Genomic DNA, 21,599 nt, shown 5'->3' on the forward strand with positions numbered 1-21,599 from the left:
CAATGAGAACATATTTTAATATTTTTGGATCTTAGTCCTCCAACCTGGGATCAATCCCACGCTCCCTGAAGTTCAAGCACAGAGTCTTAACCAGTGGACCTCCAGGGAAATTCCAGAGAGCACATAATACCGAAGCCCTGTACTAGGAACTGGGGACATTTCTTTTGACCTCCATGTGACTATATTCTGAGGTGTCTTTCTCCCAAAAGAGCCCTGACTGACCACTGGATTACTTTGGACCCAAGAATCCCCTGGCAGTTAACCTTGTGTAAGGAGAGTCCCATTGTTTCTGTTTATCTCATTGGTTCACCTTCCATCTCTGTCTCTGTGATTGTGTGTGTATATGTTTATGTCTGACATGACTGAGCGACTTTCACTTCACTTCACTTGACAAGTCAGCGATGCTATCCACCCTGATCTCACTCCATTAAAGACTGTCCAGGAGTAGCAAACCCCTGCCTCTCCTTTCCTAAAGTCCAGAGACCAGGATATATGTGTGTGTGTGTGTGTGTGTGCCTGCTCAGATAAACTATCCAATAATATCAATGTCTCCCATGCCACCCACTATCCTGGGAATTTTGAAAACGTCTTTTGTCCCAGTCCCCACGCAGGGAAGAATCTTAGCAGGCAATACCAAGGTGGGAGCTAAGCAGAGCTGTCTGAAGTAGCCTCATTCTTCCTCCCCACTGACATTCCTGGAATCAAAGGGTCTTTATAGAGGGTGGGGATCGAGAAAGGGCAGTTTTGCTGTTTGGAGGGATGTCCAGGGCCCCCTGAGGAAAAATGGGACATCACTAATCCTTGCCTGTGGGGCAGCAAGGATATGTCGGGTTGGGGCAGCTGATTACTTTTCCTTTCTTTCAGGTCCCATGTTGCTCCTCTTTCTGTGTGACTCTCTGAATCAGTTTGTCCCAGTCTCCACATCTCTGTTTTGGCTTCAGCCCTACTCACCTGTCCTTTTCCATCAACCAGCAGCCTAACTGCTGGCCACCCTGACTTCCTGGCTCCTTAGTTTCTGGCCTACTGGCCTAAGTACATCTTGCTTTGACAGTAGGGATAGGAGGGGAGATGATGAAGATAAGGCAAATTTCCTGGCGACATCTTCCTTTCCTTTTCCAGGCCTCAAGCCCTCAAATGCATGCTAGGTCTCCCTTACCGGAGTCAGGATGAACCAGAGGAGGCACATGAGAAGAATAAACGATTTGATGTAAAAAGAGTGGAGAGGAGGAATAGAGGTTTGGGGGCAGAGTAGGGGAGAGGTGTACCCAGGAGCAGGGTGGTCAAAGACATTGGAGAGAGACTAGAGGAAGGGTCACGCCGGCTCTGACAGCCCAGCCCAGCCGAGGTCCTCGAGTTTCCTGTCTGTCTCTCCTCCCAGCTGCTGTTCCTTCCTCTTGTGAGAGTTCTTCCCAGGGCCTCTCCATGTTAAAGCGTGTGACCCCTCCTCTGACCGGGTCGCAGCGACTGTCCGTGGATCTCGCGCCTGGCTACGGTCTCCTGCTCAGCCTCCCGGCCAGGCCCTCTCGGTGGGCGGTGCTCCCGACGCCCCTCCTCCTCCGAGAACTATTGGTGGAGAGGTGTCGAGAAGGCGGTGTCTAACCGGCCTCCGAGAGCCCGATTAGTAATGCGGACCCCGAGGCGGGCCGGAGGCGGGTCCGGTCGGGATGCGGGCGGGGCGGCTGGGGCCCGGCCCAGAGCTCCGGGCGGTCGCATTGTTTTCCTCCGCGGAACCGCGGCGGGAGTGGGGTTTGCGACTGGGACCCAGGACTCGCGCGACCTGACAGCGCCCGGGAGCCCAGATCCAAGCTCCATCCAATTCGGTCATTCACCACATCTCACTGGGGCCCCAGCCGATTGAGAACTCGGCGCGGTGCGCGGCCGCTGCTCGACCGCTGCGATCTCTCTCCCGTTGACCCGGATCTCGGAGCAAGTATCCCGGAGTAGGGCTGGGCTGCAGGGAGGCGGGGAGGATCGGGGCGCCGAAGGCCGGGGGTAAGCTTCGAAGTGCCAGAGGGACCCGGGAGGGCGCCAGCGCTCTGTCGTGCTTGGATGACGGAGAGGGTCAGCGGAGTTGGGGTGAACCGAGGGAAGAGGGGAGCCCCGCTAGGGCACTGTGGGGCGCAAGGTCTGCGCGCCTCTTGTGACCTGGCTTCTCCGAGTCGCATCCCTTGCATTGAGGAGCGCGAAAGGCATTATTTGAGGCGCGCATCCTACAGAGGGTGGAAAACCTGGTCTCTTGCCTCCCCAGCAGAGAGATTAAGGCTTCGAGACCCGTGGGGAAACGGACCCTAGCGTTTTCCCTGCAGGGATGGGAAGGAGAACGCGTCGTTCCAGACTTTGATGTTCCGGCTGCACCTCTGTCATTGTGCAAGCGGGAATCTTAGCACCTCCCAGCGGGGTTGACTTGATCATAGAGTCGGGAATGGGCCCCCGAGGAACATTAATCCTAGAGCCCATAACCTTCCTTCACCCCACTCGCCCAGGGGCTTTGTTAGACCTTGGTCTCGCAAGGCGGAGAGCCCGGCTGACGATTGCATCTCCAGCCCGCGGACCCCGCTCTGCGCTGGCCGCAGGCCCGCCCTCCTCGGTTCCAAGCTTCTGGCCCTGTTTCCCTGGCCTCGGAGACCCGCCTCCGCTCCCAACCCCCGCTCCCATCCCTGTTCGATCTGCGCCTGCAGGCCCCTCCAGCCCCTCCTCCCGCTAACGTGGCTCTGGGACCCGGTCCCGGCCCAGACTCTGCTACCCGCCCCTCTCCGAGCCCCAGATCCAGTGAGGGGGAGACACGTCGAGCCCCTGGCCTCGGGCCCACCTCAGGCGAGGCTCTAGACACCTGGATTATCCTCGTTCGGGGCTGGGAGGGAGAGGGGGTAGGTAGCAAGCCTGGGGCTGATAGCTAAGGGTGAGAGGAACTGTCTTGGAGAAGGGAAGGCGCCTGTTCCCTGAGGCTCCTTGGTGCGCCCCCCACCCCCCACCCCATCCTTAGAGGAACGTGGACTGGGGCCGGCGACCAGCCTGAAGGCTTCCTGCTATTGTCCCCAGCCGGGTCTCCCCTTCTCCATCCCCTCCCCAGCCCCCTGCTAGAATCTGGCTATGACCCTGGCCACTCCCCAGAGGTGGCTGCAGGGCCAGGAGGAGAGAGAAGGGCTGTTTCCTCTTCCCAGCAAGGGGAGAACCTAGGAGGGGGAGAAAGAGCTGGCCAGGCCTCCCCCATTTGCTCCAAATGTGGGGTGTGAAGCAGCTGGGATTGGTCCTGGCAGGATAAGCCTTTCCCGAAGCCAGGGGTTGCATGGGGGCAACTCAGATGCTGCTCACTAAAATCATCTATGGGAAGCCCTCTTAAAGACAGCATAGTTAAGTCTGGGGGGCCAGTGCAATGGCCAACCAAGTGTTTTCAGAGGCTGGACTAATCCAGTCTAAAGTTGGGGGGTAGGGTGGAGAGAGGTTGGGTGGGAGGGAGGCAGGGCCTGCTCTGAGGGAAAGAAGGGGCTGGGGGTGCTTGGTATTAGAGCATTTTGCTTAGGGATGAAGAACATGCAAATGTATGCAAATTAGCCTCTATTGTCCCCAGCTAGGGTGCTTTTGCTCAGACAGCTGCTGGGTTCTGAAGGTTTTCAAATGGGAGTGGTCAGCATGCCCTCCAAACTCTCCCAATCGCCCCTTTGCCCAAGACTGGTCCTGAAGTTCCAGGATTTTCTGGGTAGGGTCCAGCCTCAGTCCCTGCCCTTGCCCTCACAGCTCTAGGCATGAATGGCCAGCACCTTTGTAATCAAGCTCAATGTCAATGCGTCCCCCAGTTCCAGGGCAGCATCTCCCCTACCCTAGCCTCAGACTTCTCCTGATGTTCACATTTACTTTTAAGGGATGTGGTAAGGAGGTATAACTCAGTCTCTTCCCTCCTTCTGCCCCTTCTTCCATCAGGTCAGAGGTCTCCGATCCCCCTCAAGCCCCCACAGGAGTCACCACCCCAGGTAAAGAAAGGGCAATAGCCCTGAGGGTAGGGATGGAAGTAGGCATGGCCTGGGAGCAGAAGGGGGTCAGATCATTCTCCCCACTTGCCTGAGACTGAAGTTGTTTCCTGGGTGAAGATACCAGTTGCCCAGGGCAACTTGGGGGCGGGGCAGGAGGGGGAGGATAGGAGACAAGCTGTGTCCCTTTCTCTTCCCCTGGGAGCACCAACATCCGGAAACATGGTGGGGGGGTGGCAGAGGGAGGCTTGGCCTTTCAGCACCAGAGGGTCGTTAGCTAGCTGACTGCTCTGCCCCTGGGGAGGGGGTCATCATTAGGTGCTCCTACCCCTTCCCCTCCTCCAGCTCTCTTGGGATCCCATCTGACGTCAGCCTCCCCATCAGTGACGCTGGATTGGGGGTGGGGTACACTTGGGTCCTGGCTCCAAGGGTGGAGTTGTGGGGGAGATGGAATGGGGTAAGCCTGGAAGCCCAGGGTCTCTTCTTTGGGGGACATGGCAGGACAGGCAACTGAGGATTAGTGAAGGATAACTGTCTGTTCACGGAAAGGAGGGAATCTCACCCTTGCTGACCTGATTTCCTGGGCTTACTCAGCCCCTCACTTCAACTTCAAGGGAAGGCAGGAAGCTGGTGTTCACCTCCCACTGTGGGTTCCAGCCAGGGTCAGCTTGGCTGGGGAAGGCCGATGGAGGCTGATGGGTGGGAAGGAGGGCTGTCTTACAGTCACTTCCACCATATCTATCTTTTCCTGGACTTTGGGCTACAATCGCCTGCCTGTCATTGAATTATTTATATTTTCATTCCAAGGCAGCCCAAAGAGGGAAGGAAGGGAGAGAGGGACATATTCAGCCATATCTCCTCACTAGTACAGCCCCTTCTATGACTGGCTTCTCACAGGGGGTGGGTCCACTCTTCTCCAAATTGAGCACATGCAAGGTTTCTTAGGAGTCGGCGAGGGAACAGGGGGCTAGGGAGGCTGGGAGGGGGCACAGTGGTCGGGCAGACAGCTGCAGCCAGAGCTAAATTTAGCCTCTGATCTGGCTTTGATGCAGATTCATTTTTGGCTAAGACAGCCCCCCTCCCCCACCCCCCTCCCTACCCAGCTTCTCCCTAGCAATGGAAAGGGCCCTAGAAGCAGGAGCTTAGACCAGGGCAAAGATCCCTGGGCTGCTCCCCAACTCTGTTCCTCCTCAGCCCTAAACAAGATGATGGCTGCCTCACAGCTGCCTCTACCAAGGCACAGTGCCTAAACCGCTCCCAGGGTGCCATGGGGGTCTGTGAGGGAGGGGAGGCAGACATGGTATCCTCTTCCTCCCCCTGGTGCCAAGGAATCACTATTTATAATTTTAAGGCTTCAGGGTCTAATTATAGCTGAGACGAGGTTAGCAAGAGGGGGCCAGGAGGTGTCACCTACCGAATGTCCCAGGCCCAGTCAGGAGAGAGGAGGAAAGGCTGAGTGAGAAGGATGGGGGGAGGGAGCGGGCGTATCCTGTCCTTACCTGGGGTCACACTGGCAGGCTTCACACCGGCCAGTTTGGGCCAGTTGGAGAGGGAAGGGCCTTGAGTGACAGTGACAGCCGGCTGGCACTGAGGCAGTGCCAGAGATAGGATCCCTTACCCTTCTCCACAGGGTCTTCTGGGGATAGACCTGGGAAGGAGCCCTCCCACTTCAAAGGTGGAGGAAGTTTGGCCCCTTCCCCCACTTCTGTCTTCTCTTTCAGGGCCAGCATATGGGTGAGGGGGCACCCCCTGGGGCCTGAGCTGCCCCACACAGAATGCCCCGTGCCCCCCACTTCATGACCTTGCTGCTACTACTCTTGCTGCTCTCAACTCCCCACACCCAGGCTGCATTTCCCCAGGACCCTCTCCCTCTGCTGACCTCTGACCTGCAAGGTGAGTGTGGTACCCTGACCCTCTATGTGCGCTCAGCACTCAGTCTTGGCAATTAGACACTGAGACCTTTTGTGTGAGTAGCAAGCTGAAGGAGGGCTCTCAGTCTCACGGAAGCTAAGAGTTGACAGGAAAGAGGAGCAGACAGCTGGAGTGGCACTGAGGCCAGTCACTTCTCATCCGCCAGCCGACTTTCTTCATTTCCAGGCAGCATTGTTCAGTGATAAAGAACATGGACTCTTGCTCAGACCAAACCTTAGCAGGTTCAAATTCCTGTTAAAGCTGCTCACTTTATGAGCAGTTACTTAACCTTCTTTGCCTCAGTCTCCTCATCGGCAAAATGAAGATAATAATTGTATTCTACCAGGAATTCCCTGGTGGTCTGGTGCTTTCACCACAGTGACCACAGGTTCAATTCCTAGTTTGGGAACCAAGATCCCACGGGCCATGAGGCATGGCCCAAAAAAAAAATATTTTACCTCATAGAGTTATTTAGGGATTAAATGAGGTAATACAGGTAAAGTGCTAAGAACACTGTCTGGCACAGAGTAAATGATGTATATGTGTTTGCTATTATTATTAGCTACAAAATGAAGGCTTGGGACTCATTCAGTGGTTCCCAACACCTCTCACCTCCCTCTCCACCACTTCATCACCACCACATCTGGGTCCGTCACGGTGGGACCTACCTAATGTCCCAGGCCCAGTCAGGAGAGAGGAGGAAAGGCTGAGTGAGAAGGCTGGGGGGAGGGAGCGGGCGTATCCTGTCCTTACCTGGGGTCACACTGGCAGGCTTCACACCAGCCAGTGTGGGCCAGTTGGACAGGGAAGGGCCACTGTCCCACCGTGACAGACCTTTATCTATCTGCAGCTTCCTGTTATATATGTAGAATTTAGAGTAATTTTAAGGTTGAAGGAATGGCAGTTAGGTTATTGAGAGTAACTGTTGGGGGATAGATAAGAGTAGCAAACACTTCCATGTGCCAGGCACAGTTCTAATCATGGTACAGATGTTAAATCATCTCTCTCTCTGAACTCTGGGCTCCCTCTGAACACTGATGACTGGTTTCCATGATCAGGCCAGGTGGATGCTGGAGTTGGTCAGAGGAGGCAGAAAGCTTGGAGGATTGAGGTGGTCTGTGAAGAGCCTTGAGGGGAGGGTGCAAAAAGAGGGCTGGGAGAGATGGTGTGAGGAAATGGTCTACATGGGACAGCATACAATGTGGAATGAAAGGGAATCGCTAGCCCTAAGGCAGATCTAAGAACTGGGTTGGGCTCAGTTCTGAACTCAGACAGACCAGGATCTGAATTGGGGTGCCTGCCACTCCCAAGCTAAATGAGCTCCGCAAATTTTTTATTGGCTTTAAGCCTCAGGTTCCTCATCTGTAAGATGGTACCAACCTACTTCATAGGGTTGTTGTCTGAAATGAGACAATGCAGCTCAAGTGCTAACACAGTGCTTGGCAGAGGTGAAGTGCTCAGAGTTAGCTGATATTGTGTTTATTAATAGCCTTATTAATACTGTTATTAATACCTCCCAACTCATCTCGCATATCCACTATGTCCAGGGCTGGGTTTCCTCTGGTTGGAGAGGATGTTGAGGGAGTGTTGTATCCTGAGGGCATCAGCACCCACCCCTCTGTGCCTTCTAGGTATTTCTCCACTATCCTGGTTCCGGGGCCTGGAGGATGATGCTGTGGTTGCAGAACTTGGGCTGGACTTTCAGAGATTCCTGACCCTGAACCGGACCTTGCTAGTGGCTGCCAGGTAAACTGGCTGTGGCACCATTGTGGGGCTGCCATGCCTGTTCCCAGGCAGGCATGAGACCTGCATGGCCACTGCAACATTTTGCAGAGGACACGTGCAGGTGTACAAGCCCCGGGGTTTGGACATGCTAGGACCCAGAACATAGTTGCCATGGTGTGGAGTCAGGGGGAGAAGACAGGGCTGGAGGTCTACACTGTCCCCGAGCAGCTGAACACGGACTAGGTAGGGACTCAGGAGTTCAAGTGGGGAACCGTGGCTTGGCTCTGATCCCTCCTTGCTTATCCCTTCAGGGATCACGTTTTCTCCTTTGATCTTCAAGCCCAAGAAGAAGGGGAAGGGCTCGTGCCCAACAAGGTAAGGGGCTGTGGGGGAGGAGGTTGAGGCATGGAGATGAGGCCGGAAAGGTCTAATGGGGATCCAGGGGGTGGGAAGAAGGCTCCAAAAGGGAACCATGATGTGCAGTGGGTCTAGGTTGCACCATGATTTTCCCTCTTCTACTTTTCCCTCCAGTATCTAACATGGAGGAGCCAAGACATGGAGAACTGTGCCGTGCGGGGCAAGCTGACGGTGAGGAGTGGGATGAAAATCTTGAGGGTAGGAGATGACCCAGCCTCCAGGCTCTGTCCAACTGACCCTCCACTGTACCCAAATCTCCACTACTTCTCTTATCTCAAGTCACAGAGGAAAATATACAGGAAAGGGAATTGATGATTTTTAGCTTCCTTTACACATTTCACACAAAAGAAGAGTGAGGCTCTGAGAGGCCAGAGAACTTGCCCAAGGCCCCAGGACTAGTAGTAAATAGCTTCTTTGAAACTTTACCCCCTATCGCTCTAACTGGCTCAAGGAGGATAACCCTACTTCCATGACCCCCTGTCCCACTCCCAGGGAGCCCTGTGGCTGACATAGAATTCTGGATTCTCTAGGACGAGTGCTACAACTACATTCGCGTTCTCGTGCCCTGGGACTCCCAGACGCTCCTTGCCTGTGGAACGAACTCATTCAGCCCCGTGTGCCGCAGCTATGGGGTACAAAGGCGAGGGTGGGGCATCACGATGGGAGTAGGAGGAGAACTCAAGCTGGGCAATCAGTTTGGTGGGGATGCACAAGCAGGGGGTGGGGGACGGAGTGCCCAGGGTGGAGGGTCCAGAAGAGGTGGGGCAAGGAGGCAAGGGGACATGAGGAAGTGGGTTATGGAGCCAGACTTGCAACACCCCAAGGGTTCCAAGAACCTGTTCCTTCTGCCTCCAGATAACTTCACTGCAGCAGGAGGGTGAGGAGCTGAGTGGGCAGGCTCGATGCCCCTTTGATGCCACCCAGTCCAATGTGGCCGTGTTTGCAGGTGTGCACCTGGGCATGTGAGAAGCAGGCATGTGGCTGCCATGTTAGCCCCTTTCCCAGTTTGGTCTTTCCTGCATGCTCCTGAATCAGGGGTAAGGTAGGGGCCAGCATCAGGCCAAGGTAGGGGTGTGGGAGGCCCAAGAAGAACCAACATACAGATCCCTGAGCCCCCCTGATGCCACCCTACCCACCCCTCCAGAGGGCAGCCTGTATTCAGCCACAGCTGCAGACTTCCAGGCCAGTGACGCTGTGGTTTACCGAAGCCTTGGGCCTCAGCCCCCGCTCCGCTCCGCCAAGTACGACTCCAAGTGGCTCCGAGGTCAGGGTGGGCCTAGGGGAGGGAGGCTGCTCTTGGGGAGGAGGTGCAGGGGGAGGGCTGCGGGGCAGGTGGTGGGAATTGTGTGCAGGTGTGCTAAGGGGAAAGGCGGCATGGGATCAGGAGATTCTGGACAGGTACAGATACTCTTCCATACCGTTCTTGCCACTCCCCACTCAGAGCCACACTTTGTCCACGCTTTGGAGCATGGAGACCATGTCTACTTCTTCTTCCGAGAAGTCTCTGTGGAGGATGCCCGGCTGGGGAGGGTAAGGAGGTGGGCACTGGGGGTGGTAGCTAGAGGGTTCTGCTGGATCCTAGGAGCCAGACATTCAGGGAAGAGCTCCTGGCTGGGCTCAGACCCCCACTGTGGAGCTGCCCTCAGGCCTCTGTCCCCTCATCCTGCTGTCCCTTACCTTGACCTGGACTGACCAACCACACATCCTTCCTTTGCTGTGCCCCTGACATTGGTCTCTTGGTACTCTAACCCCACCAAACCGCTCTCATTCTGCTGGCCTGGGGGCTCTCTCACTGATCTCCTTCCTCCCCGACTCTCCCGACAGGTGCAGTTCTCCCGTGTGGCCCGTGTGTGTAAGCGTGACATGGGTGGCTCACCTAGGGCCTTGGACCGCCATTGGACATCCTTCCTCAAGCTGCGGCTCAACTGCTCTGTCCCTGGAGACTCTACCTTCTATTTTGATGTCTTACAGGCCTTGACAGGGCCTGTGAACTTGTATGGTCGCTCTGCTCTCTTTGGGGTCTTCACCACCCAGACCAATAGGTTGGTACTAGACTAGTCAATGTAGCCCAGTCTGTCCCCTTCCCTCCATGCCTCCCAGCAACAAAGACCATCCCTCAGAGCCTACTGATGAGGGTGGTGAGGGGAAGCTCCATTTTCCTGTACTTTCTTGGCATGGCCCCCAGGGGCTGCCCCGCTCTCTCAGGCTCTCCCCTAAGATGGTATGTGAAGGGGGGCGGCCAAGTCTTACCTGGGATGCACTCTGCTGTCCCTTCTAACACCTAGCCCACATCGTTCTCTGGCTCCCTCAGCATTCCTGGCTCTGCGGTCTGCGCCTTCTACCTGGATGATATCGAGCGTGGGTTTGAGGGCAAGTTCAAGGAGCAGAGGAGTCTGGATGGGGCCTGGACCCCTGTGTCTGAGGACAGGGTCCCCTCCCCCAGGTACCCAGGATGGGGGGGCTTTGGTGGAGGCAGAAGCAAGCAGTGTCTGCTCCTCAAATAGGTTATGAGAAGAGGGCAAGGTGTCCAAGGTCTGGGGAGGAAGCTGTCATGGGTTGGCAGCAGGGAAGGGAAGCAGTAGTGTGAATGTCTGTGTGCAGAGGGAACAAGGGGCCTCCCAGCCTTAGGGCAGGCTGCTGGGGCTTAGTTAGGCTCTGTGACCACCCGCTCCTTGCCCTAAGGCTGCCTCTTCCTATGTGTCCTCCAGGCCCGGATCCTGTGCAGGAGTAGGTGTAGCTGCATTGTTCCCCTCTTCTCGAGACCTCCCTGATGATGTCCTGACCTTCATCAAGGCTCACCCACTCCTGGACCCTGCTGTGCCACCTGCCACCCATCAGCCTCTGCTCACCCTCACCAGCAGGTATAGAGCTAAAAAATCCTGATCACTGCCATCCGCCCCTCACCCACTCTCTTTATCTGACCCTACAAGGTAAATCATACTAATAGGAGGAAGAACCTATGAAAGTGGGAGGGGCAGAGCTAAGAAGGAAACCCTGGGCCGGGGGAAGGGCAGAGAAGGGGTATCCATGTCCTTGAAACCCTCAATCTTCCACTGGTCAGGCTATCCTGACCTGAGGCCTATTCCTCCAGGGCCCTGCTGACCCAGGTGGCTGTGGATGGCATGGCTGGTCCCTACAGTAACACCACAGTCCTGTTCCTTGGCTCCAATGATGGGACAGTGCTGAAGGTGCTGCCCCCAGGGGGGCAATCTGGGGGCTCTGAGCCCATTCTATTGGAAGAGATCGATGCCTACAGCCCCTCCCGGTGAGCCCTTTGTCCAGCAGGCCCCCTGCAGAGCAGGGATGGGATGTGAGGTGGGAGATGGGGATATGGGGATGGGTGGGGACTCCGATATTGGAAGTTGTGGGGAAGAGAGAGGGACTTGGAGAGAAGATGACATTGTGTGGCATTGCAGGGTAGCCCCATGAGTTGTATTCAGTTGCTTGTATGCCTCCCCACCTTCTTTCCTTTACCTCACCCAGGGAAAAAGGAGCCTCACCTGCTCCATGTCTGACTCCTTCTGGCCTCACCTTAGGTGCAGTGGGAAGAGGGCAGCCCAAACAGCACGGCGGGTCATAGGGCTGGAGCTGGACACTGAAGGTCACAGGCTCTTTGTGGCTTTTTCTGGCTGCATCATCTACCTCCCTCTTAGTCGATGTGCCCGGCATGGGGCCTGTCGGAGGTGAGAGGGACTTGAGGCCAGGCTCCCTGGGCCTGCAGGCACAAAGGCATTGGGGGTGGCAGGGAAATGCAGGGGATGGTTGTGTGTGGTGGGATGTCCACAAGCAGCCTGCAGGTGGGCAGTCGCCAGGGACGGGACTAGGGATTGGTGTGGATAGGATGGGAGTATCAGGCTAGGAGCCTCCTGCAGGCCAGGGTGAGAGTCAAAGAGGCAGGGGAATGGACTGTGATTAGAGTGGAGGGTCCCAGCCTCATATGACTCAGTTTTCCCTAGGAGCTGTCTGGCTTCTCAGGACCCATACTGTGGATGGGACAGCTCCAGAGGCTGCGTGGATATCAGGGCACCTGGTGGGTAAGTAAGGGGCTCCTGGATCTCCTGAGGAGAAAGCTCCCCACTACTAAGAGAGGAGGCTGAGGGCTGGGCTGGGGGAGGGGACAAGAGGTATACCTGCACTGAGCCACCTCCATTTCCTCCTAGGATTGATGTGGATCCAACTGGTAACCAGGAATCCATGGAGCATGATGACTGCCAAGGTAAAAAGGGCAAAGGCAACTGTATCCATTGTTGAGTATGGCTCTGATGGCCATAGACACCATCCCAGGTGTGGGCTTTTGTCCTTCTCTCCTTCTGTGGCATGGTCATGCCCATCAGTTCCTCATGAAACCTACCACCACCTTCACCCTTTCTTTCCCTGTTTCATAGATGGAGCTACTGGAAGTCAGTCTGGTACAGGGGATTCCACTTATGGTGAGTTCTGTTGTCCCAACTTCACCATGCTCAGCCCATACTCACCCAAGTCCATGCCCCATGGCAGCAGCAGACCAGCACTCTGGACACTCTGAGAGAGTCTCAGAAAGGGTTAACATTCTAAATATCTAGCATATAGCTCAGTGCTTGGCCCATAATAGGATGCCTAATAGATAGTTTTTGAACAAAGAAATGAAAGAATGCCTTGCATGGTAAGCCCGTCCCCATTCCCAGAGGAAAATGAAGGCTGCAGCTCCGGACTTCTGGGTTCCAAAGGGGGTGGGGGACCCGCTGCGGGTATCAGAGGTGAAGAACAGGAGTCTCACTGGCTCTGACCTGGTCTCTGTCATCAGTGCTTCAGAGTCCTGGTCCTTCCCCTGAGACCCCCAGCCCCCCCAGTGATGCCCACCCCCGGCCCCAGTCTTCCACTCTTGGAGCCCACAATCAGGGTAAGGGGGCTGGTTGGGAGGGATAGGAGTGAAGTGTGGAGCTGCCGATTCTTGAAGAATTCTAAGCCCCTCACTGATCCTTGTTTGGTGCCCACTAATAATGCCTGTTTGGAGCCTCTCTTCCTTCCCCTCCCCAGAGCTGGCCCTCCCAGCCCCGCCTCCTTCAGCACGGGCAGAGTTTGGCAGTTGCTCTTGGCATGGCTACGGGGGCCGGAGCTGGGATGAGACTCCCCAGGCCCAGGCTCTAGCTTGTGTGTGAGCGGTGGTTGGGTGGCCTGTGTGTGTTGAGGGGTCAGGGGAGGAGACTCCTGAAGCGGGTCAAGGCTGTGTCGGAGTGAAAGCAGAGCAGTAGTCGGAGAGAGGGACACTTCGGAGCTTGTCTTCCCGCGGGCCTACCTTCGCTGAGCCTCCCTCTCCTCCCTCTCTCGGTTGGCAGGCGTGCGCCGCGACCTCCCGCCAGCCTCAGCCTCCCGCTCAGTCCCCATCCCACTCCTCCTGGCCTGTGTGGCCGCGGCCTTCGCCCTGGGCGCGTCGGTCTCTGGCCTCCTGGTCTCCTGCGCCTGTCGCCGAGCTCACCGACGTCGGAGCAAGGATATCGAGTCCGCCGGGATCCCACGTCCTCTCTCCCTACGCAGCTTGGCCCGGCTGCATGGGGCGGGTCCAGAGCCGCCGCCGCCGTCCAAGGACGGAGACGGGGCACAGACGCCGCAGCTCTACACCACCTTCCTGCCTCCTCCCGAGGGCGTACCCCCGCCGGAGCTGGCCTGCCTGCCCACCCCGGAGTCTACGCCAGAGCTGCCGGTCAAGCACCTCCGCCACGCCGGGGGTCCCTGGGAGTGGAACCAGAACGGGAACAACGCCAAGAAGGGCCGGAGCCGCGCCCGGGGCGGGAACGCGGCGGGTGGTCCCGCGCCGCGAGTGCTGGTGAAGCCGCCGCCGCCTGGCTGTCCTGGGCAGGCCGTGGAAGTCACCACCCTGGAGGAACTACTGCGCTACCTGCACGGCCCGCAGGCGCCCAGGAAGGAGGCCGAGCCCCCGGCCGCCGCCCCTTTCACCTCGCGGCCCCTGCCGCCCGAGCCCGCCCCCACCCTCTTTGCCGGCCCCAGCCTGCTGCCCCGGGACTGTGCCCCGCCTCGGAGGCTGGACGTGCCCCCGGAGGGCAAGTGCCCGGCCCCCGCCGCCCGGCCTGCGCTCTCCGCCCCAGCTCCCCGGCTCGGGGTGGGCGGCAGCCGGAAGTTGCCCTTCTCCTCGCACCGTACACCCCCTGCGCTGCTCACCCGAGTCCCCTCGGGAGGCCCCTCCAGGTACTCAGGGGGTGCCGGGAGACACCTCCTGTACCTGGGTCGGCCTGAGGGGCACCGGGGCCGCGCCCTGAAGAGGGTGGATGTCGAGAAGCCCCAGGGGCCCCTGAAGCCTCCCTTCGTCGGGCCCTCCTCGCAGGCGGCCGTCCCTAACGGCAGCCATTTTAACTTTTGAAGGGAGTCGCTCCAAGGCCTCAAAAAGGGCCCTCGAGGCCCATGCCCTCAGAGGCCGTGAGCGTGGACGCGTCTCCAAGGACAGATGACCTCCCTCTCTGTTCCACACCTCCAGCCTTCCTGGACTCTGAGAGTCTCCCGGGGTCCCTGCCCGCCTCGGGTTTATTTATTGACTGCCGACTGTCTTTTCCCCCTGTCCTCGAGAGAGGAGTGGGAGGTGAGAAGCTCGCCCCCTCAGTGAGCCAGCTTTTCGGGGGTAACTGGCACACTCCCACTCCCCCTCTCCCTCAGCCAAGCTGCCTTAACTCGCCCCTCCGGGCCTCCACAGACTGGGCCCCGGGCGGGCCGCACGGCGGACGGCCGGGGCTGAGCCACTCGCGTTGTGTACAGAGTCCTCGGGCCTCCTGGGACGTGCCTCCTCCTACTATGTAGGAGCCTCCGCTTCCCAATACAGCTGTGTCCCCGAGCCGCTGCCTGACTTTACTCGCGGAGCGGGCGGGGCGGGGCGGAGCGGGCGGGGCGGGGCGGGGCGGGGCGGGGCGGGACGGGACGGGAACGGGTCGGCTACTCTGAGCATCTTTGCTCCAGAATTTCTGCCTTCAACTTGCCCTTGACTCTCTCCCGAGTAATTGGGATGGCTGCGGTCCCACCGGGGTTAATCAGGAAAGGTTTCCTGAAGGAGACAAGCGAAGAAATGGTGCGTGGAGATGAACCAGGGCCCAGGAGACCCCGGGTAGAATTTAGGTGGGGTTAGGGAGGGTACTCCAAGCCCGTTTCTGGATCGAGGTAAGAGGCACTTTTTCGTAGAATGCTCGACAGGGCGGGAGGAGGGTATTTGGGGCGAAATAAAATGAAGCTGCAGTGTAAGTGATTGAAGTTTCGCATCAGGACATCTTGTCAAAAGAGAATTTCGCTGGAAGAACGTGGGTCGCAAGAGAAGAAGGCTACACACACACACACAAAACCAGCAAAGGCTTCACTCCTGGAGGAGTCAGGGGTTTGCCCCAACAGTTCCCTAAGGAGCAGTTACCCTTCGCAGAGCCAGAGGGGCGCCGAGAAGCGTGATTCTTTGCACGCATGCGTATCCTCCCCTAGCGAATGCCCCTGCAGCTCTCCAACCCCGCGTGCCGAAGATCAGCTAGCGTGTGTAGTGAGGTTCCTCTGGCCGGGGCTGGCTGTAGATACCTGTCCGTTACTCCCGGGGACCAATGAGAGGGATGAACAGGATCTGCCCCGCCCACTACCTAGAGCTAAGGACACTTAAGGCCCTGAGCAGGCGGTGGCCGCTTTTGCGGATTTACAAGTCTGGGTTTTTACCGGCGCGTGGTTGGAGTATCCCACAGGGTTGGAGTCCTAGACTTCCCTGTCGCCGGCGCCGCCTAGAGGCCAGTTCACGCCTTGCAGCTAAGGAAATCTCCCCGGGCGCTCTCCCGGTTCTTTGCCTAAAAGGCTTGGGCAGCAATCCGCTGGAACAGTTTGTTGAAGAACCGTGAGATGGTTTCTAGCTCTGCCCTTTACTCCTTGTTATCCTGCCGATTCATAGATCCACCCTTAGCCTTAGCCTGAAAACTGGGGTTGAGAGGCTCAAGTACGATAATGTATGAGGAAACTCTAAAGGAGAAAACATTGGTATCTTGTGATGATTTGTGAAAAAGTGAAAGTGAAGCTGCTCAGTCGTGTCCGATTCTTTGCGATCCCATGAACTGTAAGCCTACCAGGCTCCTCCATCCATGGGATTCTCCAGGCAAGAACACTGGAGTGGGTTGCCATTTCCTTCTCCAGGGGATCTTCCTGACCTGGGGATTGAACCCCGGTCTCCCGCATTGTAGGCAGACACTTTACCGTCTGAGCCCTCCAAACTCACACTTAGGCTATTATTCTATCTTTGCGGCCTGCTTCTACTCAGCAATCTGTTTCCCTTGGTATCCTTACAAACTTCACTTATAGATTTTTCCCCTCAAGGTTTTTAAATGTTCTCTGAAACTTCTCACACCTTGGTTAGCTAGTTTCACCAAATTCGGCTGTCCTCCAGAATCTACCCTCTTTCTCCTTGAAGCTTGTTTACACCAGCTTGGAGAGGTCCTTTAGATCTCTCTCTCTCTTTTTTTTTTTTTTTCCTCACTGGATGCCTTACTTAAACCAAGATACTTTGAAATCATTGCTAGTTTCTAGATAGCAGAGGAGAGCAAGGAAGGAGTAAAGAAGCTTTTCAGTCACCTGACTTCATTATCCCTTTCAAACCAAGCCAGGACAAAGAAAAGTTCTAAGACTGCAAACTTTCATAGCCCTCTGAGGGCAAATTCGCACATTCTTCAGTTCAGCCCTGAAGGTGGTCACAAAGAAAGGGGTAAAATACCCTCAGGTTTCAATGTAGACCCCAAAGAAAAGTATAATAGAATTTTAATCTTGTGACTCTGTAGGCAGCTGCAATTTACAGGTTAAAGTTTCAGTTTAATTGTGAAGGGTTTTCATTTATTAGTATTTCTAAAGGATGGCAACTTCTCTAGTCAAGAGTACCCAAGCTGGACTCTGAGAACTTTCTCAGGGCTTGGGAAAGCAACTATGTTGCAGTGAGAGCAAACAGTCCTTGGACTCTGCCCACTTAATAGTCTTGTGGGTGACCTTGGCAATTCGACTAACCCCTCTGCACCTCAACTTCTTTTGTAAAGTATGGAAAGAAATATGCCAACAGGGGTTTATAAAGCATTATATAAATATATATTCATTGATATATATAAATATATAAGTTTAAATTAAATGCTTTGTGGGAAATAGTTCAGTTCAGTTCGGTTGCTCAGTCGTGTCCGACTCTTTGTGACCCCATGAATCGCAGCACGCCAGGCCTCCCTGTCCATCACCAACTCCCGGAGTCTACCCAAACCCATGTCCATCAAGTGGGTGATGCCATCCAGTCATCTCATCCTTTGTCGTCCTCTTCTCCTCCTGCCCCTAATCCCTCCCAGCATCAGGGTCTTTTCCAATGAGTCAACTGTTCGCATGAGGTGGCCAAAGTATTGGAGTTTCAGCTTCAGCATCAGTCCTTCTAATGAACACCCAGGACTGATCTCCTTTAGGATGGACTGGTTGGATCTCCTTGCAGTCCAAGGGACTCTCAAGAGTCTTCTCCAACACCACAGTTCAAAAGCATCAATTCTTTGGCACTCAGCTTTCTTCACAGTCCAACTCTCACATCCATACATGACCACTGGAAAAACCATAGCCTTGACTAGAAGACCTTTGTTGGCAAAGTAATGTCTCTGCTTTTTAATATGCTATCTAGGTTGGTCATAACTTTCCTTCCAAGGAGTAAGTGTCTTTTAATTTCATGGCTGCAGTCACCATCTGCAGTGATTTTGGAGCCCAAAAAAATAAAGTCAGCCACTGTTTCCACTGTTTCCCCATCTATTTCCCATGAAGTGATGGGACCAGATGCCATGATCTTAGTTTTCTGAAATAGTTACTTATCCCAAATAGACTACTATCAAGAATGTAATTCATTAGCACATGTGAAAAACCTCATCCTGACAGAGTAGTGAATAATAAGTTAAGGGATGAATTGAAAGAAATTATCACTGACAACATAGGGATAAACATGATCCTAAATGAGAAATCTGCTGATAGTCTTTTTTTTTTTTTTTTAATTAGGATATTAGCTCAAACTTTGTCTTCAGAAAAAAATAAAATGTGCTAACAGAAGGATAAAGTTACCATCCTGAGGGATTTCTAAGCTGATTTCTCAGAGGCATTCTGGGAGGTTATGAAGAAACCAGGGCCCCAGCAGGCAGAGTCCATCAGCTTGTGTAAAGCTTTGGGGACCTGAAACACAGAAGGTTCCACAGTCACAAAGCTTGAAAAGCTGTTCAGCATCTTTTGTAGCTAAGTCACAGGGGCCTGAGCTATTATTATCTCTCAGATTTATGTCTCCTTGATACCACTACCCTACCCTTGGGAATCACACAGGTATGAGTCACGCTCTCTTACTTAAGCCAGTAGTTGACCCTTTAGAACTGTTGACTCATAAGAATTTAAGGTTACATGTATGAGAGTAAGATGGAAGTATATGGATAAAATATGAAATTTATGAATACACCAGGTATATTAAGGTCCCAACAGAAAATAATTCACATGCTCAAAATAATCAAGGGCTACTTTTTTTTTTTTCTTTTTTTGAAGAGCTAACTTTTAAAATTGTTGGCAAGGGATAGGTTAGTAACTTGAGGCTAGTAACAGCCTTACACCTGAAAGGACAAAGGGAGGTAGTGGTTACTGAGGCTTTGTGAGATAGCATTGAGAGGAGCAGTGGCCTTTAATCAAAGGAGTGGGGCCCAGGCGACCCCAACGGAGGGAAACTGGGAAATCAATACACTGATTTCAGTCATTTTTCTCCATCCTGTCTTCTGCCCAGAACTTCCTATTGACTGAATCCAACTGGAAGCCAAAGTGCAGGGAACTCATTGATGAAATTCATGCAGGTTAGCTTCCCAGGGGGCATCCCAGGTGGCGCTAGTGGTAAAGAACCTGCCTGCCAATGCAGGATTCGTTCCCTGGGTTGGGAAGATCCCCTGGAGGAGGGCATGGCAATCCACTCCAGTATTCTTGCCTGGAGAATCCCATGGACAGAAGAGCCCTGGTGGGCTATAGTACACATGGTCGCAAAGAGTCGGACACGACTGAAACGGCTTCACACACACAGCCTCCTAAGATACAGGAAGAAGGAGAGTGATCTGAAGGAAATATAAAAATATCCAGCATACCTAGATATGAAGACCCATCCATCTCCCACAAGAAGGGTTATCTTTAACTCTCCCCGCTTAAGTGTTGCTGACCAGCAACTTTATGAAGATGCCTCCTAAGTTAGTTTAGAAGCAAATTTTACTTAGGGGATTTTGCAGGAAAGGCTGCTTGGAGAAGTTACTTCTCCCCAGTTTCTTTTCCTTTTTTAAAAAATTAATCATTTTATTTTTGGTTGCACTGAGTCTTCGTTGCTCCGTGTGGGCTGTCTCCAGTTTCAGTGAGTGCGGGCTGCTCTGTCTCAGCGCACAGGCTGTCCCTGCAGCGGCTTCTGCTGCGGAGCTCAGGCTCTAGGCACACGGGCTCAGTGGCTGCTTGTGCCTAATTGTTCCGAGGCATGTGTAATCTCCCCAGACCAGGGATTCAATCCGTGTTCCCTGCATTGGCAGGCAGACTCTTATCCACTGTACCGCCAGGGAAATCCACTTCTCCCATTTCTTAACTACAATTTGGGATAAGTTAAGTTGCCCAAAGTTAAGTGGGATGGTATTGTGACTAACGTACAAACTATAGGGGAAAAAAAAACACTAATAACTGTGTAGAAATAGGAGCTTTAGAAAGAAAAAAAAAAATCTTTTAAGCTGAGAGACTTGGGGCAGAGTCACAGCCTATTTTTTAGTATCTATATACTGAAGATAATACATACCTTGCAAGATAGGTATGCTTGTGTATACACAAGATACCTAGCTCATTGATGGACATATGGCAAAAGCTAAAAGCATGTTACTATTTATGATATTGGCTTCTCTCTCAAATACCATTTTATTTTACAATAAGAACTTTCTTAAACTTTAGGACTGATTATGGGAGCAGAGTACAGCCCCATACCTGGCTTTTATTTATTCTGGCTGTACTGGGTCTTCTTTCCTGGGACCGGGCTTTCTCTAGTTGCGGTGAGTGGGGCCTCCTTTTTGTTGTGGTGTGCAGGCTTCTCATTGCAGTGGCTTCTCTTGTTACGGAGCATGGGCACTAGGCACCCAAGCTGCAGTAGTTGCAGCACACAGGCTCAGTAGTTACGGCTTGTGGACTAAGTTGTCGCGCACAGGCTTAGTTGCTCTGAGGCATGTGGGATCTTCCTGAACCAGGGATCAAACCCGTGTCCTGTGCATTCGCAGGCAGATTCTTAAGCACGGGACCATCAGGGTAGTCCCCCTCTACAGTCTTAACTTACTGTTAGCTATCAGACATCTTGTGTAAACCCTGAGTAGGTGTAATTATCATGAGGCTGCTCACACTTCAGCCTTCTCTTGTATTTTCTACCTACTGATCTTGGAGTTGAGGGCTCACTTTTACAGAGAGATTCAACAACACTTTCAGTTCTTTGCTTTTCAAAGCTTTTTAAATTTCTGTTTTTCTTTTAGCACCGCAAAGACCATATATCTATTTATGAGGTACCTGCCAGATGTACCTTATAGTTAATAGGTACACAGTATTATTTACCAAAAAGCAATTATCCACATGCAGCCTAATTCATGTAATTCATGGTAAATGTTCAGTTTCCTAAATACGGACTTTGAGAGCTTACCTGGAGATTCTAATATTGAATACTGATACTGAAATGTCCTTGATTTTGATATTACCCTCCTTTATTTAAGAAAGACATCTTTACTGCCAATGGAGCAGCTTTTGAGAACACCATACACTGGTAGCTCAGCTCGTAAAGAATCCACCTGCAATGTAGGAGATCCCGGTTCAATTCCTGGGTCGGGAAGATCCCCTGGAGAAGGGATAGGTTACCCACTCCAGTATTCTTGGCTTTCCCTGGTGACTCAGCTGGTAAAGAATCTGCCTGCAATGTGAGAGACCTGGGTTCGATCCCCTGGAGAAGGGAAAGGCTACCCACTCCAGTATTCTGGCCTGGAGAATTCCATGGACTGTATAGTCCATAGGGTCGCAAAGAATCGGATATGACTGAGCGACTTTCACATACACTTGATGGGGACACCTTGGTAGCCAGCCAGACAGATCCCTTCAAGCCTGGCTATCAATGGGGATTGTACCACAACCAGACTGCTATTCATATTTACTTAGTAAATGTGTGCTGAATTGGACTGAGACAACAACAAGCACCTTATGAACCAAGAGTAGCTTAGAAGTTAGCAGAGCAAATCAACTGTCCCAGCCTCCCTGGGCCTTATGTCCACCCACCCCCTCCTTGAATATCTTGGCATTGACTTTACTCCCACACAAGACACAGAATCATTTCCTTCAGCTACTCTTCTCCTCTCTTGGTTGTTTGCTTTTAGGGATGGGAGTGATCTAGGAGGGAAGAAGATATAAATTTATAAGCCAGTCAGAATCTCTCTCCACTCTCACTTCTGTTCTTGCTGCAACTTACTCTGCCTGTTAAGACCACCAACTAGTAGCTAGATAAGGAAAAGGTAGAGTGTGAATGGGTAGAAGAGACCTCAACAGGGGAAAGAAGACACAGTCCTC

At 53.7% G+C, this 21,599-nt stretch overlaps 1 protein-coding gene across 3 annotated transcripts; it reads left to right on the forward strand.

The window, feature by feature from the left end:
• The first annotated feature begins 1,457 nt into the window (after positions 1–1,457).
• Positions 1,458–14,838, forward strand: SEMA6C (semaphorin 6C). Of its 3 annotated transcripts, XM_043877790.1 has the most exons (20): positions 1,458–1,926; positions 3,919–3,968; positions 5,687–5,858; positions 7,508–7,622; positions 7,913–7,976; positions 8,133–8,189; positions 8,549–8,650; positions 8,874–8,964; positions 9,163–9,282; positions 9,460–9,548; positions 9,843–10,060; positions 10,330–10,461; positions 10,727–10,879; positions 11,110–11,283; positions 11,555–11,701; positions 11,975–12,052; positions 12,179–12,234; positions 12,404–12,448; positions 12,802–12,897; positions 13,334–14,838. In XM_043877790.1, exons 3-20 carry the CDS (start codon positions 5,741–5,743, stop codon positions 14,371–14,373), a joined length of 2,895 nt encoding a protein of 964 aa, XP_043733725.1. In that variant the 5' UTR covers positions 1,458–1,926; positions 3,919–3,968; positions 5,687–5,740; the 3' UTR covers positions 14,374–14,838. The 3 variants fall into 3 exon arrangements, with proteins under 3 accessions (XP_043733725.1, XP_043733726.1, XP_043733727.1); XM_043877791.1 differs by lacking the exon at positions 12,802–12,897; XM_043877792.1 differs by lacking the exons at positions 1,458–1,926; positions 3,919–3,968; positions 5,687–5,858; ... (3 more) ...; positions 8,549–8,650; positions 8,874–8,964 and adding an exon at positions 8,972–9,055 and having other exon boundaries at positions 9,163–9,259.
• Positions 14,839–21,599: the final 6,761 nt, after the last annotated feature.

This window comes from Cervus elaphus, chromosome 20, assembly GCF_910594005.1.
Source record: "Cervus elaphus chromosome 20, mCerEla1.1, whole genome shotgun sequence".
NCBI classification, from domain to species: Eukaryota; Metazoa; Chordata; class Mammalia; order Artiodactyla; family Cervidae; genus Cervus; species Cervus elaphus.

Excerpts from the sequence above, each read along its gene's own strand:
- SEMA6C (XM_043877790.1), top strand. The coding sequence starts at position 5,741 with ATGCCCCGTGCCCCCCACTTCATGACCTTGCTGCTACTACTCTTGCTG. Across the intron at positions 9,283-9,459 it reads CGACTCCAAGTGGCTCCGAG|AGCCACACTTTGTCCACGCT; the intron begins GTCAGGGTGGGC and ends CTCCCCACTCAG. Across the intron at positions 10,061-10,329 it reads TTCACCACCCAGACCAATAG|CATTCCTGGCTCTGCGGTCT; the intron begins GTTGGTACTAGA and ends TGGCTCCCTCAG.